Consider the following 18,522-nt stretch of genomic DNA (forward strand, 5'->3'; position numbering starts at 1 on the left):
TTTATTCGTTAAAATCTCAAGCCCTTAAAAAATTTTTAACATTATTTTTGTTAAAAATAACTGAATTGAAATGAATATTCTGAAACAAAAGCAAATTTATATTACTTAGCTTTCCAACTTTCAACTTAGTTTTTTCTTGTAAAGTTTAAAACCTTTCTATTTTGCCCCACTTTGTTTTTAGCAACGCACGTGTAGAAATCAGTGTCTCCAACGAATGCACTTTGTATATGATAAACTTGCCCACTTGGATCAAAAAAAGTTCGACCATCTTCCACAGACAAGTCGTTCTGGTAAAAAAATTCAAAGTTTAATTTTTTTTTATTACTGTTTTTATTTTTAATGATTTTTCGAAACTGCAGAAAACTAATGTATGTTACTTAACAGTCTCCGTAACATTAGTAAAACTACAAAGAAAAATGCTTAGAAACTATAAAAAATGCTGAAAACAACTAATAAAATTTTTAAAACCTGATTTTCATCTCTACCTCGAAACCAAGACATAGTAGGAGGGGGGACTGCAGATGTCTTACAATCAAGTTCAGTGCTTTTTCCTTCTAGTACGGTGACATACTCTAAACCTCCATTATTACCCTCTATATCTGGTCTTTCTATTATAAACAATATTAAAGTTAATTTAAAAATTGAGTATTGAATATCATTTAAAAAAAAGTCTGTACTTTCATAAGCTGTATACTTATTTACACAAAAAAATATTTTTTGTTAACGGTAATTAAAGAGGTTATGTCCTTAAATAGTATTAGAACTAGTACAAGTTTAACAATATAAATAATATAAATATTTAAGTTATTTTTAGAAAAAAATTTTAAAGTCTATAAATAACGTCTGGAGAAAAAAAAAAACTTCTCATAAACACTTAATGAACAAACCATGGACTAGTACTTCGACAACTCTTTTTATATCACCCCTGTAATTTTCAGAAAGGCAAGTATAAATACCGTTTTGTTTATAAGTAATTGATTTGAATATAATAGTTCCTTCTTCGTCTATTTCAATTCCGTTTTCATTTCCTGTCAACTCCACATTGTCCATATACCATCTTAGTTTTATATTAGTTTTTTTATGTATAACTAAAAAACACATATCTTAGTTTCAAGTTTCAATTTATTTTTAGTCTTTCAAGAACTTTTTAATAAGTAGTTTTAGAAATAAACTAAAATACTTGCTTTATACTATTCAGTTTACTACAATATTGATCATACGAAGTAAAAAAATATTACGAACTGTGTTTTTAAAGTTTGTTGAACGACAAAAAAAGACTTTCAAAATTTTTGGTCATAGGAACTGGTGTACAAAGAACCTAGCTATTATCGAGTCGCACACCACAGATACTTTTTAACGTCTTGTCCAGGACTTATAATGTTTTATTACGCAACTATTAAGTATTTAACACCATTTTTCGAAAACTTTTACAATAATAAGTTGGGTATAAGTTTTGTAACAGGTTTCAATATAGAAGAACTCCAAGTGCTTACTCTACTTTTAATTTAAGAGTTTTCAAACACAACAAAAAAAACTTTCTAGTTTAAAAGTATTTGAGTGTGATGGCTAATAATTACATCTTCCCAAATTTCAATCACCAGACTTAAAAAAAATAAATTATAAAGCAAGTGTTATTTTAGTTTTAGTTAGAAAATAAATAATACGCGTCACGTCACTAACATTTTGAAACACAAACAAGTTAAAAACCAATTTTAATAAGTTTAAAGCTTTTATCTGTCAACTAATTTTCAAAGTTGGACAAACTTCTTAAACATTTTTAAAAGTTAGAATTTCAAAAACTTAGTAAAAAGTTTTTATTTTACATCTGTTTAACCAATTTGAAAGATCTCTTTTACTTGCTATTTTATACTTAAAGCTGTTAACGAATATTCTCCTTTTTAAATATAATGCTAAATATTTTGTTTACGAGAAAATCTAGAATTATAGTACCTAAATTTATCAATATTTTAGTTAAAAAATTTTGTTCGTTTTTCTACGTATTTACTCCTATTGTAAATTTATTTGACACTAAAACATATAGCTGAAGGTACTTTATTAACTTCTTAGTTTTTATTGTTAACTTAAAAAATAAATTAACTCTTAAAAAAACTGTCTGGAATACTTATTGCGTAAAGTTATTTTTTAAAGTTACAAAAAATTTCTGAAAAAAAATTAAATAATAATATATATCTTATTAATTTATAATACAAAATAGTTAAAAAGAAATATGTATTAAAGTTTGTTTCTTAGGACAATTTTGAAATCAAAAGTTATACCTAAATGTTAAATTTTTTTGCTAGAATCTCTGTTTTAAATCAATGATATTTGATAAAAAACTCACTATAGACATCATCGATATTTTGTTATAGTTCTATTTTTTAACTATTTAAATCTAAAAATGAACTTCAATTTAAAAATGTTTAAACTATTTTCGAACAATTATTGTAGTCTTAGTTTATGTATCAGACGTAGAAATACAGCCATTTAGCAATTGAATTAGGTTTTAGAGATTTTAAACCTCAGATTGTTACTATGTTGTTATCAATTAGTAAGAATTTTGGTTTGTTTAACATCATACAAAAAGTTAATTATCAGGAAAACTAATTTAATATTTATACGTAAAATAGGCTTGTTAACTATGATAGCGTCAAAAAGTAATATTTAATTAAATTCAAACTTTTAAAATATTAGTTATCCCCTTACTTTTCCACTCAAAAACTGCCATATATAAAATAATTTTTTTATATAAACAAACTTGATCTTATTGTTTATACACTTTTATAACTAAATATAAATACAAACTGTACAAAAACAAGTTTAAGTTGTTGTTGGGTTAATTTAGTTTTGATTGATTTAACACTTTTATGCGTTTCTTAGTACACAAAAACTATATTGTTACCTTACTAATGGCTTTGGATCACCAGTAGCATTGCAAGCAATCATGAAGGTTTCATACTCTGTCGGATTGACGATACAAACTTCGTTGTCGGAATACTGTGTCACTTCCGGGCAATCAAGGAAAGCTTCAATTTCTGGGAACTGCTGGACATCAAGTCTTGAATAATCTTCGTCAACACCTGCAAGGTTACGTGCTCGGCATACGTAATCACCATCATCTTCCAATTGAGCATTCTTTATGAGCAATTGACTTCTACCATCTTGAAATATATTCTATTGAAGAACTTTGCTCAAATAAGCATTGAATATCTTATATACTTCGAAATATTTTGAGTCTTACTCATACAGTACTAATAGATAAACTGAAGATAAATACTTTGATTTAAGTTTGTGGTAACAAAAAAAACCTCAAAAATAAACTAAACATTGTTATTAAATTAATTAAATTTAGTAATAATCTTAATTACTTTCATTTACAACTTGAAATCGTGAGTTGTAGTTATCATCAATAAGCGTATCAGCGTTGTACCAGTTCAAATCAGGAGAGGGAACTCCCTTGCTTGTACAATCAATAGTAGTATCCTCATCAACTAGGACCTTATTTTGTGGATTGAATTTTTTTTATTATTATTAGTTAAAGTTTGATTTTACTTCAAACTTGTTTAACAAAAAAATTTATTAAAGATAAACTTGTTTCTCAAATTAGAGAACATGAACTATAATTCTATAAGTCTAGTTTACAAAAAAAATTTAATACAATTATCGTAAACAATGAAGACGCGTTTACTATACCATATAAATTACTTTTTTTTGAAGCTTTGAAACAAAATAAAAATACCTGGAGCAGCTTCTTGTTAACCTTTACTGCTGGTAATTGCCAAACTTTTAAAGTCATTTGCAAATTGGCTTTTCCTGCGATGTTTGACGCAACACATTCGTAATTACCTGTAAGTAAGTTATTAGTTAATATTAAACTATAATTACTTTAAGTCGTCTTTAGTTTTTTATTAGCATTAAGTAATTACATTAACAAAAAAAAATCGATAAAATTAAATGCAAAAGTTATAAAAAAACAGTTACTAAAAGAAATAAACTAGTTTAGAACATTTTAATACAAACATGACTGTTTTAAATTTCAAATTGTAGTAATTAGTTCACTGATTTTAAATTATTTTTTGATTGTAAATAAAACAAACAAATTTAAATTTATAAAACTTAAATTGACTACCAAATTTCTTAAAAAACTGACATTCTATTAAAAGCACAAATTTTGGTCAAAGTAAACTTATGTTTATAACAAACATCACAAAACAATTTAACTAACAAGCTTGCTATAGAGAATAGTTTTTATTAAACAAAAATCAAAAAGTAAGTAAAAGATAAAGAGCTACAAAAACTTGTATTAACTAAATTATAAAACAAAATATTTTTTAGTACAAGTAGATAACAAAAAAATGTTTTAGAGTTTAAAAACCGGTGTGTTGTAGTTCTGCCGACGTAACAACTAGCTCTCCATCAGATCCAACATCCAATCCTTTTTCTTTGCCTGTCAATGCTTCACCGTCTTTAAACCATGAAACTGATGGCGCTGGTCTAGATGGTGTGATTGCGCATAATAGGGAAACAGTATCACCTTCGACTACCGTGTACTCAGATATAAATCTCTTTGAGTCGACAAGTGGACGGTCTTGAAATATTTTTACTTATATTTGTAATTGTACAAAGTATTAAAGTAATTAGTTTTTTTAAACAATAAAAATATTGAAAAAGTCTAACACTTTAGTACATATTTAAAAAAGTGAATTTAGTTGTTAACTGTAAAACTATTTATTTAAAGGTGTTGTATTATATAATTTTAATTAAAAGTCTGTATTAAAACTTTAAAATTATAAACATTTTTTCAGTAAAGTCTATTCAAAATAATATCAAAAAAGTATTGTATTTACACATATTTATATAAAACTATTTTCTTACTGTAAACTTCAAGCGACACTACTCTAATATCTCTTCCGACTGGATTAGAAGCTAGACACTGATAATTACCCCTGTTTTCTCCTCTAGGGTTTAAAAGTATAAGTGATCCGTCTTCACCTACAACGAAATTTTCATCTTTTACTATGACTTCGTTAGTCTCTAAGTTTCTCCACTCGATTTCAGCAGCAGGATTAGCATCGGTTTCGCATGAAAAAGCAACTTCAAAACCTTCTACTGTACTATAGCTGCTTTTGTCCACAGTTATGCTCGGTTTAGCTTGAATGAGTTATTTTTTAAATTATTTTTTTTATTGTTATAGTTTATAAGTATTTGAATTAGACCGTGTGTAATTTCGTGTAAGTTCTAGAAGTAAAACTTACGCGTTAAACATATCAATAAACTTACTCCAAACGTCAAGATCTATTTCAATTTTGTCTGTACCAAGTGGGTTACTGGCTTCACATACGTATAGTCCTCCATCTGTAACCTTTACTTCCGTAATCACAATGCTACCAGTTCTACTTAGCTGTGTTGGTAATAAAAAATAAATAAAGACAAAAGTATAACTTTTAATAACAACTTCAGCCTTTTTTTTGATTATTTCGCAATAAAAAATTAATTATATTATACATTTTAAAAATTTAAGAATTTAATATTTATAATAAGTTTCATGAAAAATAAGGAACACAACTTAATTAAGATATTTCTATAACAAAAGACATTGTTTTACTTTACAAATAAAAAAGTTTAACTTTCTTACAGAAACACGGCGAGTGCTTCCTTTGAAAGGTTGGTCATGCCTAAACCAGCTTCTAGAAGGTGTTGGACTACCTGATACTATCTTACAAGGCAGACTAACTGTGTCACCAACTAGCACATGAGGAGTTAAGTCTGTTGGTTCTATGCGAGGCAGTGCTAAATATATTAAAACTGTTTAAAAAAATCGAAATAAATTAAACATTAGATAGGAACTTCTAAGTAAAATAAAAAATAGTTACAGAGTGTACTAATTTTATCTCACGTAAAACCTGAAAAGAAATTTAATTTAAGCTATTTTTAAATAAAAAGAATATGTATATACTATACTAAAGAGACACCGTTTATACATGTTTTGGATTTTTTTGAATCAATTCTTTCTCAGAGTAATAAACTAAATATGCTTAAATTCAACTAAACAACAAAACGAAATAAAAACTAACAGGTTCCGGTCACAAATAGTTGAACAGTAGCCGATATTTTACCAAACTGATTTGTAGCAAAACAAGTGTACAGCCCTTCATCTTCTAACTTGATAGACGATATGTACAACTCATTATTTCTTCCTCTTTGGTAAGCTCTTCCTAATGATGTGAAGTCTTCTGTCGATCCTTTTTTCCAATTTATAGTTGGTTTTGGGTATCCTTCAGCGGTACATGGTATTCTAACTTGATTATCTATAATTCATAAACAGTTAATAGTTTTTTTTACGAATCTGTTTGAAATGTTGTATTTTTAAAAACGGTCTGAAAGTATTTTAGACTAATGGCAGAATTTGCGTTTTAATAACTAAAAAAAAATCTAGACAGTTTATTTTTTTTAAGTTGTTGTAAAACATCTTTTTGCATTTTTACTTTTAGCACCGTAAGCTTTACCTAAATCGAACCCTGAATCTTTTGGAGTGTCAATAAAAAACGGAAGTCTTCCAACAATAAGACGAACACTTCCTCTAGATGATCCGACTCTGTTGCTGGCTAAACACTGGAAGTCCCCTTGGTCATAAACTTCTAATTTGTGAATCAAGAGACCTTCTTCCTAAAACATAAAAATTCAAAAAATAATCAAAGACTACCAATAACTCTGTCTATCTTTTGTTTAAAAGGTTTTAGAATTGGTGAAAATACATATTTTTACATTGCTTCTTGTTAGTTCGTAAACAAACAATGTTGATGTTACTTAGTTAACTTATACAACTTAGGGTTATACGCAAGATCTAACAGTAATCTCATGATTGGAATCTGTAGCTATTTTCCTTCTAGATTTGTACCACTTTACTGTCGGCTTTGGAGTTCCCTTTACAATACAACGAAGAAGGGCTTTCTCCCCCTCTAACACTAACATTTCTTTCTCTGGAACTTCAACGGATGGTTTTGCTGTTTTAATAGTTTTAATAGAGTAGGTAAACTTCATTTTTTGATTAGAAACAGTTCCTAAGTGCTTTTGTATTTAAGTAAAAATAATTAAATGAACTTGCTGGACTTTGTTTTAAAAACAGGTTGACTTATAATAAACGCCAGATATAACAATACTGTTTAGTTTTTGTTATGATTTAGCAAACTATATAAAATTTACAGTAAAGTTTTGATAAGTTTTAACCAGTCTTAAAAATAGTTTATATATTACTTTATAATAATGATAAAATTTGAAAGTATTTTTAGCTTTAAGTGTTTTAAGGATAGTAAAACTTGTACATAAACAAACTTCAAATGTATAAAAAAAATGTTGGAAAACGTTAGAAATGTCTTACTTTTTTATTTAAATTGTATCCGAAACAAAAACAATCGTTTTACATATTAATTTATTATGTCTTTAGTTCAGCGGTTCTTAACCTTTTTTTATGTTTTACCCTTTTTTGAGGGTAATAGATATTTTTAATAGATTTTCTACTGTATTTAATTAAAAACCATAATTATTTTGTAAAGATATTCGTTTACTCCCAATATACAAAATAATGTTTAATCAAATGTTTTGAGTTCTAGTATTATCAAACATGAAAAATCGTAATGCTAAAAAAAATTATTTAATTTAAAAAAATACAGTTAAATACTAACTTCAAATTTAAAAAGATAATTAATAAACATTAATTTACATAACTTGTAATAAAGAAAATTTACCCTTTAAAACAGGAGAATTTACCCCCAAAATTTACCCCAGGTTAAGAATCACTGCTTTAGTATTTACGAATAAAAAACTTGTTTATAAAACTTGTTAAAAAAAAAGTATAGTAAATTAAAGATTAAACTTACAGAAACTTTTGATAGATTTAATAAAATTAATTTCAAAGAGTTTATTTTTTAATATTGTTAAAAACAATATTTTTACCTGTATAGACCCAATTTACGGATTTTGATTCAATACCAGCTTGGTTTGAAGCTTGGCATGTGTAAATTCCCTCATCTGTTTCTTCTGCGTTGACTATTTCAAAATTTCGACCGTTCCTTTTGATTCTTTGAAAATTAATAAAATAAAGAGTAATTATATATAAATCACTTTCTGACGTGATAAAACCGTATTAAAATGATATAAAATATTTCAATCGTAATAGTTTTTACCTTATTTTTCCAACATTTAGTAGATAAGTAGCTCCCTTCAACCAATTTATCTCGGGCTGTGGGTAACCAGATGCGACACAAGTCATAATGATGCTTTCTCCAGACTTAAAGTAGCTCGTTGTCGATGGACTAATTCGAACACTTGGTGGTGCTAGATTTTAAATAACTCATAAAATGCTTTAAAGAAAAAAGTAAAATTCAGTTAACCAAGTAAGATACTTTATTTAATATTTTACAAAAACACCTAAATTTGATAACAAAATTTTAATCGATATAGTTCTAAAATATAAATAAGCTTACCACAAAAGAAGCTTTTTCATACTAAGTTAATGTTTAAATACTCAAAATATAAATTACTATAGAAGTTTTAAGATATCTTTAACTGGGTTATTGTATTAATAAATAGTCTTACTTTGCACAACCAGAGGTACTTCTCCTCGCGTAGTACCACCTACATTAGTAACAATGCACTCAAAGCTCCCTTCATCGCTTCGTCGTGTTTGCTGTATCATAAGTGAACCATTTCTAAGTTCGACATAACGTCGACTTCCTAAATATCTTGATCCTTTCTTGACCCATCTTATTGTGTATTCCACGTTAGACGAAACATTGCAAGTAAGCACAGCTGTTCGACCTGGTTCTACTGATACATTGCCTGATATGTAGATCACTGGAGGACGTTCTACAAATGAAGTAAATATGATTTTTTTTATTAGATTTTCTATTATATTTAACTAAAAACCCTAATCGTTTTGTAAACATACTCGTTTTCTTCAAATGTTCAATTGTTAACTTTAATCAACAAAAACTAATTGAATGAAGAAATTAAGAATTCAAATGTTTATTAAAATTGTTAAAATGCCATTTATCTCACTGTCTATACATTTAACAGTTTTAAATTAAAACATAGATTCAATTTCAAAATAACAATTTAATATATATTTTTTAAATTAATATTTAAAGATTGATATTTTTTCAATGTTTATTCAATTTGTCTTTTGAAAAGTAGTCCACTTGTTACCCTAACTATTAAGTTGCGTTCTTAAAAAACTATTCACTAAGAAAAACCAAACGAAAAATAGCTACTTATTTCAAATCTGTTTTAATAAAGATGTGTGTGGGTTTATAAAAATAATTAAAGTAAAAAAAACCTTCAACGTCAAGAAAAGTGTCAGCGTAGTTATAACCAAGTGAGTTATTTGAAAAGCATCGGTACGTTCCTTCTGCCTCATCGGTTACTTCTTGAATTTTATATACGTTTGTTGCTGATTCTCTAAAATTAATACTTTATAAGAATGGTAACTCTACTTTACTTACTACTTAAAAATTACACTACTTGTTACTGTTTTTAAAACTATTTAATGTTAGCTTTTGTCTTTTGCATAAGTGTTCCTTTGAATTTTAGTTAAACTTATTGAATTTAACTGAACAAACTCAAAATGTAAGTTTAAAAACTTTTAACAGCAAAAACTAATACAATAAAAACTTTCTATGTCACATTAACAACAATTGAAAGTAGTAATTGTTTATGTCATATTTTTTTAATTAAAAATACAAAAGTACAATGTCTCGTTAGAGTTTTAAGTAATGAGTAGACACATACTTATGCTGTCTAATTTAAAACATAAAGATGCGATCATACCATTTCTAATACTTGTAATTGAATTGGTATGATCAAACTTTTATGTTAGTTTTTGTCTCAAGGCATAAACAGGCTTAGGCTCTGTTAGGCTTTAGCCGACGTTTTCTTTGGTCTAATTAAAAAGATATAAATTATTAAAGCATTTACAGTAATTAGTTTTAAATCGAATAGTTTTTGTAGATTTTAGTTTAAGGCCTAAAAATGTTTATGCGAAGTTAGCTGCATATAAAGTGTTTTTGCAGGAATTGGTTTTACTCGTTAAGTAAAAAAAACATGGGTAAAAATGCAAACGAATCAAATATGCACGAAGGTTCACTTTTGCAAAAAGACACTTTTTGTCGGAATAAAAACTTTTTTATTTTGAATACTTTTTTTTATTTACTTGTTTTTATTATACTTATTTTTCTTTTCTTTTTCAACTATCACTGTTATCCTTAACCCTTACTCTTGGTCGGTAGTTTGTTTTTTCTTCGTTATATATATTTTAAAATTAGTTGTTGTTATTTTTTACTTTATTATCTATTTATTGTACTATTACTGTTATCCCTAACCCTTACCCTTGGTCGGTATTTTTGTTTTTTTCAGTTATTTTATTACTATTTTAATTTTTTTTTTGATACTTTTGTGCAAAAATGACCGTTTGTGCATAAGTGTCCTTTCGTGCAAAAATATCTTCGTGTATACTTGACCAGTCCCTGAATAGCATAGAGCGAAGTATATTAACTATACACTTGCATAGAAATTAGTTAAGTATAAACTGATCGAAAAAAGGAAGTTTATTAAAAACAAATTAAACAAAGACTTTTTTCTCACAGTTTTTAAGCATTTTTCAAGGCCAAAAGTTTTCGTTACTTTTTAAAAAAAAAAACAATTTGTAACTGTAGTTGTTTACTTGATCTTATTCGTTTAAAAATTCTAAATATTTTGTATTATTTGTATTGAGTTAATGAAAAATAAAAAATAATAGTTCTTTGAATTATTTATCAATAAAACTACAAGTTTTTACAAAAAAATCAATCATCGGTCTACTAAAATTTTATACCACTTGTAGTGCTTTCAATGTAGCAGACATATATTCACTTATCTTACAAATACAGTTTACTCTTCTAATATACAGAAAAAAAATATACCAGTTTTTATTTTACGTCAACATAGCTTATTAAAAAGTTTAATCTGTTAGTAACTAGCTTTTTACTTGATCTTTTTTTTTATTTAGCTAAGTAATGTCAAATACTTAAAAAGTGTGAACTTAAAGATATTTAAGGTAAAATGTATTTAAAAAAAATTTGTTTTAGTTTTTTTAACCACCAAGTGGCGTAGGAACTTAAGCTCTACACAAAATATTTTTTTTTATAGTTTTCTAAAAATTTAATTCTATTTTACACTAATTTGCATTTATAGAATGTAATAAACTTCATTTAAAATTAAAACTTACTAGTTTGTTAGACATTGCTTGATAAAAGAAAGTAACTTTTGTTACAAATTTTACTTAATACAGTTTATAAATTTTATACAAAAGTTTTACTGAAAGAAAAACTAGATTTGATCAAAAAAAAATTGTTCAATAAACTTTTAGTCCATAGACATACTACTCATGATGATTGACTTAATTTAAAAAAAACTTTGCTAGATTACTTGACAAGCATAATAAAGTTTTGTTATAAGTATAAAGTACTGTAAATACTATTAAAAACACCGAGTCTAATGTGTTTTTATCACATAAATTAATAGTCGTATAGACAAAATAAGTTCATAAAAGTGGCAATTCATAGAGGTTTTCTAATTTTGAATATAAATATACATATAAGCACATTTTAATTTTAGACTACTATTATTTTGTAACTTACGGATAGCTGATAACGTCTGTTAGTTGAATCCATCTCTCATCTACATAACGCGACCATTTCAAGTCGAATGGAAGTAAACTTGTAACAACACATTCAATTTCGGCTGGTGAGTCAAAATAACCCGGCTGTTCTTCCAGCATATAAATTTGCGGTTTTTCTAATAATATTCCTTTGTTATAGACTTTCTAATAAGTCGTGTTGTTTTTAATTTGTTTAATAATGTTTAATTTCCTTAGAATTTTCAAAAGTTAACACATAACTACAAACTAATAGTTTTTAAGCGAAATTTATTTACCTGCCACCACGTTTAAAATAGCGTTTTTTGAAGCTCTGACGAAACGGTAACCATCATGTGTAACACCATGGACTACTAAGTAGTAAGGATAGTCAGGAGAGACAAAAGGGTCAACTGTATAAATGTTAGGAAGCTCTGGATCAGGGGGAGGCTGAAGTGCTATTTTCTGAAAGGGGAAAATTCATTTTGTTTAAAATAAATAAAAAACAGATAACAATAAAATATCTAGTAAGTTAAGTTAAAGCAAACTTTAGAAAAAATAAAGATATGGATTATAGTTTTTAAGCAATAATTAACCTTTTTTTCTACTCCAGCAGAGTCAACTAAACTTAAAGTTTGAAATACTCCAGGTTCTGTCAGACCAGTTGCATTCAGTAAGCTATAGGTGTCCATCTCTATAATTTTTACATTCTATGCTAAAACGTCATGAAAAATCAAGTAATACCAAAAAATAAGTAACTGAAAAAGTAAAGTTTTTTAAAAGTATGAATATCAAATAATTAGTAAGAACATGTATAAAAATAGTTTTAGTAGTTTAGTAGCAATTATCAAGGTATCAGTATAAATTTAGTTCCTAAACTACTAAACTTTTCTACCTTTAGAAACTACTTTTTAATAATAATGTTGCAATATAATTAAACTTAATTACCAGATACAGGCTGGAAGTCTGCGTTTGACCAGTCTAAAGTTGGCCATCTGGAAAATTTGGCCTGAAAATCTAGCACAGAAAGACCGGTTACTCGAAGAGAATGTTCTCCTGTTGAGCTTGCAACTACCTTCCATTGACCTGGCAATGGTGAATTGATGGTGACAATTAGAACAGAATCAAGCTGAAGAAGAATTTCCATGGCTCCACTTTCTTCATCTATGATGTTGCCGTTGGGATCGTACAATTTTAAATTTCTTCCTGTAAATATAGCATAATTAGATAATTTTACAATTACAATTAGCACAGACAGTCATAAATTTAGTAACATAAGTAATTAAATTAATTGCAACCACAAGCTTGTATTTACAAAGTTAATGGAATAATATAAAATTTCAAATTATAAGAACAAACTAGATTGAGTGTCTAAAACTAAGACGGTTTTATAAACTAGCCTTAAAAATTTTAAGTTTGTCAGTCAGACTAAAAACATTTTTATACCTCTGATAATTATATTTATTGACTAAGGTTTTTTTAAATACAATTAATAGCTGCAGAGCAATATACTTTTTATGTTCAAAAACTCTTTATTTTAAAATTACTAATAAACATTAATGTTTTTAATTTTAGTTTTACAACTTAATAGAAAAAACAGTAATTGTGCAAGTGCACAAAGTGTGTTTTTAGAGTTTTTATTAATCATTTTTTGTAAAAACCTATAATAAGGTTGAAAAAATATATATACCTTACAAATAAAAAATATTTTTGTGCGCCAAGTTCTTATGAATGAACAAATTAATAAAAGAATATAAATAGTTTCCCAGGTTTTTAACGTAAGTTATATTTAAAAGTTCTAAAGTTTAAAAAATATCAAGTTTTGTCTTGGTGAACATTAAATATAAACTTTATAAACATTATAATAAATACTCTTAACTCTACAACTAATTTTATTCTCATTAGATAGTAAAAACGTACGCAAAAAACTATTATGTAGGCACAGATATGTAGTGTTTTACATAACAGCGCGTTATTTATTTGAATAAATATTTTAATAACTTTTTGAGCTTTACTTTACTCTTTTTGAACTTTGTTTTAATTCTTAGATGAATATAACCAATTCAATATTAAAGCTCAAAATGTAGTAGTTAAGTTTTTAAGTTTAGTATAAGTTAGTAAACTACAGTTATATACTTATAAAGTTTCAAATCATTGTTAAACAGCAAAACAATAGTATACTGAACATAATTGTATATTGAACAAAAAAATTAAAAGCACTCATAATATTTGGTCCTAGGACCTGGTTTACGAAAAAATCTTTCGGTTATCAAGTCGCACACCACTTGGATACCTTTAAATGTCTTGTTCAGGACATGTTAACTTTGCTTAGCTTTGCTATAAAACTGTATTTGTATAAGTAATCTTATTTACAATATTACAGTTTACAGTTTTAACTGTGAAGTTATCTAGATTAAGGTTAGGCAGTATATAGCCTTATAGTAGTTGTTAGTTTGAAAATTTGTGCAACATAAACAAAACTATTTTTAAAACTAACAGAAGCCTACAAGTGTGGTACAAATCTAGTTATAAAAATACTGTAGTGCTAAATTCATCTTTATATTGCTTTATTTTGATGTTTAGAAATATTATAGCTATTGCTATTTATAAAACTAAAAAATATTGAGCTGCCCAAGTCTACTTGTAATAAATCTGAACCGTATTTTACAAAAGGTTGCCATATCTGGCCTAGAGAAAAGTTGCGCACGCCGAACTAAGGTGTTTTATAATTTCGATAAAACTTGAATATTTGCTGTATAAACTAAAATTCAGATTCAAGTTGTTTGAATTGTTGTTTAATTTAAAAAAATTTATAGCTGTAGCAGTTTAAATTTTACTTAGCACTTTTAAATTGTAGTAAATAAGTTAAACAGACGATTTTAAGCTTGAAACTTTAACAATAGATTATAAACAACCAGTTTTAATTGCAAATATTCTACAAAATACTCAACAAAAATTACTTAACAGATAATTTCAAACCATAATTTTACAAACCAGGTCCGCTTAGCGCAATGGTGACCTCTTGTAGTTCTGGATCGAAAGGAATTAACCATTCATTAAGACCACCCTCTTCATGATCACTTGCATGCAAGACCACTTTCTGAGCTTGAACTGAGACTTCGATAAATTTTACGACCTATAAAAAAGGTAAAACACATATTATAAATAGCAAACAAGTTGTATATTTAAAAATCACTTAACAAATGCATAAGTTGTAAAAATAATTATTAAGTTAAATTACTCTTAAAACATAATTTGTGTGTATGATGCTAAATTCTTAGTAATTTTATTTTAATCTGAAAACACCTGATTAAAACTCGTCGTAATAAAAAAGTTTTTCAGACTTAACTATAATTATTAGTAAAAGAATAAGTTTTAAAAGAGTTCATACTTTATTTATATTTTACGTCTTTATGTAAATAAATGGATAAAAATAATTATTTGATATATTTAACAACGAAAAGCAGCCTGAACGTTATAATAATATGAAAAAGTAAGTTTAATGAAAGTTATACATGGATAAATTTTTGGCCTGATAGTCAAAATATAATAAAGTGGCAAATAAAATACTTATAAATATTAAAACAAAATACATAAGTGTATTGAAAAGTAAACAGTCGTTTTAAAACTACATAAAATTTATAAGTTTGATAATTTTAAGTTTACAGTACACAGATAGGTACTAAAATACTACATAAGTTGTACTTCAAATTTATCAACAGTGAATTAAACTGTTTTAGAATTTTTAATTCTTAAACTTTGAAAAATTACTTATAATAAAAACTGAAAAAAACGAATATAAAATACAGTTTCTACACAACAACTCTTTAAAAATGCTCTAAATTGCATGTTAAACTAAAAAACATAAATTTTTTGTTAATTTTTTTAAAGTACAAATTATTTATTTTGTTAATTAGGTATTACAATCTGTATAATTTGTATTACTTTTTTTTTTTTCTTGATTATTTAATATTATTTCTACAACTACCTAAAAGCTATTTAAACACATTGAATCTCAAAATACTACCTTCTTACATTTTAAGTTTTACATGCAAACTTATTTTTTCTACCTAAATTAGAGTTAAACTTTATTTTGTTTTTGGTGTAACATAGTTTTTTCTGAGGTTAGTGATAAAGTTTGACATATTGTGTTTTAGTGTGAGTACTATTTAATTTTTTTTTTAATCGCTTTATCCTTAAAATGCCTATTTTTAGTTTTCTTTTTCTTGCGTGCTCAAACATTTCAGCTTATCAAAAAATAAATTTTTGTTTTATTTTTTGTAAATGACTACAGTTCTGTAAAATACAAGGAAGAATCTTAGTTGTATATGAAAGTAAAGTAATTGTATGATTGCTTAACTTGAAAAATATTAAACTTTCAAAGATGTTTGTATATTTTTTGTTTATCAAAAGATATTTAGTTTTTGCTTACCTCAGATACATCGTCCTTTGTAATAAAGAATACTTGCCCAGAACTTGTTGCGGCAATTTTCTCGTACGCTTTGTAACCATCATGTGTTTGGTTTTCACAATCTCCAGTTAATACAAATACCACCTAATTTGTTTGATAATGAGTTGTATTTACTTGGCAAAACTAAAATTAAAGTTAGCCTAGTTTGCTAGCACCACAATATATATATACAGTTGCTCGATTAAGAAGCAGTTCTTATGAATTAAAATTACGTAATATCTAATATTTAAAACCTCGTAAATTTAATATGCACAAATGCACAAGTTTATTAACTTAAGTTATAATAGAACTGTTAAGTATTAATATATCTTATATTGTTGTAATATCTTAGTTTAAACAATTCAGTTTTTATAATATCTTTACTTTATTTTATTTATTGTTTTTTAACTTACGTTCAGAAGAAAAACATGACTGATATACTTACTTGACTCTGCTTTCGCTGAATAATTTTAAGAATTTCAGGAAGTTGAAAATAGTCTTTAGATCTTGCATCAGTAAAAACATAAATGAAAGAACCTGGAAGTGAAATCAAAAGGGCCTCCCTATGGAATATTAAAAACAAGCTTAGTTTTTCTAAATTTTCAAACATAAGTAGTTTTATCATACAAAAGTACAACTAATTTTTTAAATCATAATATTTAGAACCCTTTTTGAAGTTATTAAAAAAAATTCCATAAGGCATATAATAATGAAACCAATTACATTTTAAGGCCTTCAAATTTACTTTTTACTAGTTTTATTTTAGTATACTTTTTCAATTAGAGTTTTAACTAACTTTTTTTAGAACGTTTAGATTTTTCACTTAGTTTTTTTTTTAAGTAAAAATATTTACGTATATGCATTTAAGCGCTTCCAAAAACTTAAGTAACTTCGTGTTTAAGTAACGCTTTAAAACATTCGAAACAAGTATAATAGCAGGGAAATTTAAATTTGTTGGCGCAGCTTTGTACAGTGGAATTAAAAATAATAGTTTGAAAGTTCTACTTGATTGCTGTGATGCTCATTTCCGGGCAGTCTCCCCCACCTTGAATGTACAGTTTTCTCAAGCTTTGCTCAAATTCGTCGGGGTCTCGTGTCACCGTTATAGGCCCGACCTCTAAATAGTTATAATGCCATATATTTATAATAGCTACAAGATTTTTCCAAAATATAATACAGTTGAGAAAGTAAAGCAGTTAAAATATTAATAACTTTTATAAAAAACGGTCAAACTTTCAATTAGGTCATTTTAGAATCAAAGTATAACTATTTGTTATTTTAAACTGTTCGTTTTTGTTAAACTTAAACTACGAATTTAGTAGTTTAGTTTTTGATTATATTGAATTTAAAATGCTTTAGTAAAATAAAAAAACAAGATCTTTTAAAATACTTACCTTTAATTTTTTGAGTTGAAGGTCTATAATTTAAAAATGTCTTTAAAAAATTAAGTTCAAAGTTTTTATTACTCAAAGATTGTTGTTTCAATAATTTAAAAGTTTATAGATTTTAAAATTAAAAACATTGCAGAGCTTGCAAAAGTATGAACTCGGAAAAAGTTTTGTTTACAACTTGATAATAAGTTTTACTAACGTGGGTCATGAAAAGGAACAAGAATGTAATCATGTAAAGGTTGTTCTGCCCTTCCTAAAGTTGTTTCTAGAATTTGCTTGGCACCTGCTGTAACTTGCTTTAAATCATCCCACATTGATCCTGTAATGTCAAAAACAAAGGCGAGCGAGGATGCTCCGGGTGGTACAGATTCGATATCGGCCGGAAGATAGGTTTTGCTATTGATATCACCGATAACAATTCCTCGTACATCTACTTCGACCCTACCTGGACGCCGGTATCTATAATGTGAATAAAAAACATCCTTAAAATATAAATCTATATTAAATTAACAATGTAAAAAAACGTAATTTAATTTACTTTAGCCATACTTTACTAGTATGAAGAATATGTAATATTTTTCTATTTTATGTTAAATACGTTTTACAATAAGTTAAACACCTTTTTTTCGTAGCTAATTTTTATGAATGGTAAGGTTTATTCGCTATATATGTTTTATAGTGCAGATATAATAAATTGAAAAAATTAACTTAGAGACAATTTATGTTTACTTAAAATATTATACTAAAACCATTTTCAGTTTTATAGTTTACTAAGTAATAAACTTAAATCAATTTAGTTATGAAGTCAATATTTTTACTTACCTTGTATATTGACACAGAGATCGATCATATAAAATGACAAGTATAATGAGAACAATGAACTTCATATTTGATAGTTTTCAGTCAGTTTTATACATACTAAGTGGGAGTTTTATTGCTTCTTTTTTATCTTTGTGAGTTGATATGATTTTTTTAGATTTAGGAATCTTTGAAATAAAGCTAAAAGTTCTCTACAA

At 26.5% G+C, this 18,522-nt stretch overlaps 1 protein-coding gene across 1 annotated transcript in view; it reads right to left on the reverse strand.

Moving 5' to 3' along the window:
* The window catches only part of LOC145848737 (hemicentin-1-like), a 71,708-nt gene extending 53,186 nt beyond the window's left edge, over positions 1-18,522 (reverse strand). The window contains exons 1-27 of the mRNA XM_082954038.1: positions 18,329-18,522; positions 17,706-17,965; positions 17,121-17,232; positions 16,561-16,678; positions 16,098-16,220; positions 14,660-14,801; positions 12,614-12,871; positions 12,262-12,359; positions 11,965-12,130; positions 11,670-11,826; positions 9,332-9,453; positions 8,593-8,862; positions 8,181-8,331; positions 7,951-8,075; positions 6,847-7,001; positions 6,504-6,663; positions 6,072-6,305; positions 5,633-5,787; positions 5,278-5,398; positions 4,873-5,148; positions 4,373-4,585; positions 3,737-3,843; positions 3,366-3,495; positions 2,900-3,158; positions 888-1,057; positions 469-608; positions 153-287 (exon numbers count right to left, since the gene is read on the reverse strand). Of these exons, the coding sequence (XP_082810164.1) occupies positions 153-287; positions 469-608; positions 888-1,057; positions 2,900-3,158; positions 3,366-3,495; positions 3,737-3,843; positions 4,373-4,585; positions 4,873-5,148; positions 5,278-5,398; positions 5,633-5,787; positions 6,072-6,305; positions 6,504-6,663; positions 6,847-7,001; positions 7,951-8,075; positions 8,181-8,331; positions 8,593-8,862; positions 9,332-9,453; positions 11,670-11,826; positions 11,965-12,130; positions 12,262-12,359; positions 12,614-12,871; positions 14,660-14,801; positions 16,098-16,220; positions 16,561-16,678; positions 17,121-17,232; positions 17,706-17,965; positions 18,329-18,393 (4,422 nt within the window). The 5' untranslated portion in view covers positions 18,394-18,522. The remainder of the gene's footprint in view (positions 1-152; positions 288-468; positions 609-887; positions 1,058-2,899; positions 3,159-3,365; positions 3,496-3,736; positions 3,844-4,372; positions 4,586-4,872; positions 5,149-5,277; positions 5,399-5,632; positions 5,788-6,071; positions 6,306-6,503; positions 6,664-6,846; positions 7,002-7,950; positions 8,076-8,180; positions 8,332-8,592; positions 8,863-9,331; positions 9,454-11,669; positions 11,827-11,964; positions 12,131-12,261; positions 12,360-12,613; positions 12,872-14,659; positions 14,802-16,097; positions 16,221-16,560; positions 16,679-17,120; positions 17,233-17,705; positions 17,966-18,328) is intronic.

This window comes from Thalia democratica, chromosome 1 (genome assembly GCF_965202585.1).
Source record: "Thalia democratica chromosome 1, ktThaDemo2.hap1.1, whole genome shotgun sequence".
Classification (NCBI taxonomy): domain Eukaryota; kingdom Metazoa; phylum Chordata; class Thaliacea; order Salpida; family Salpidae; genus Thalia; species Thalia democratica.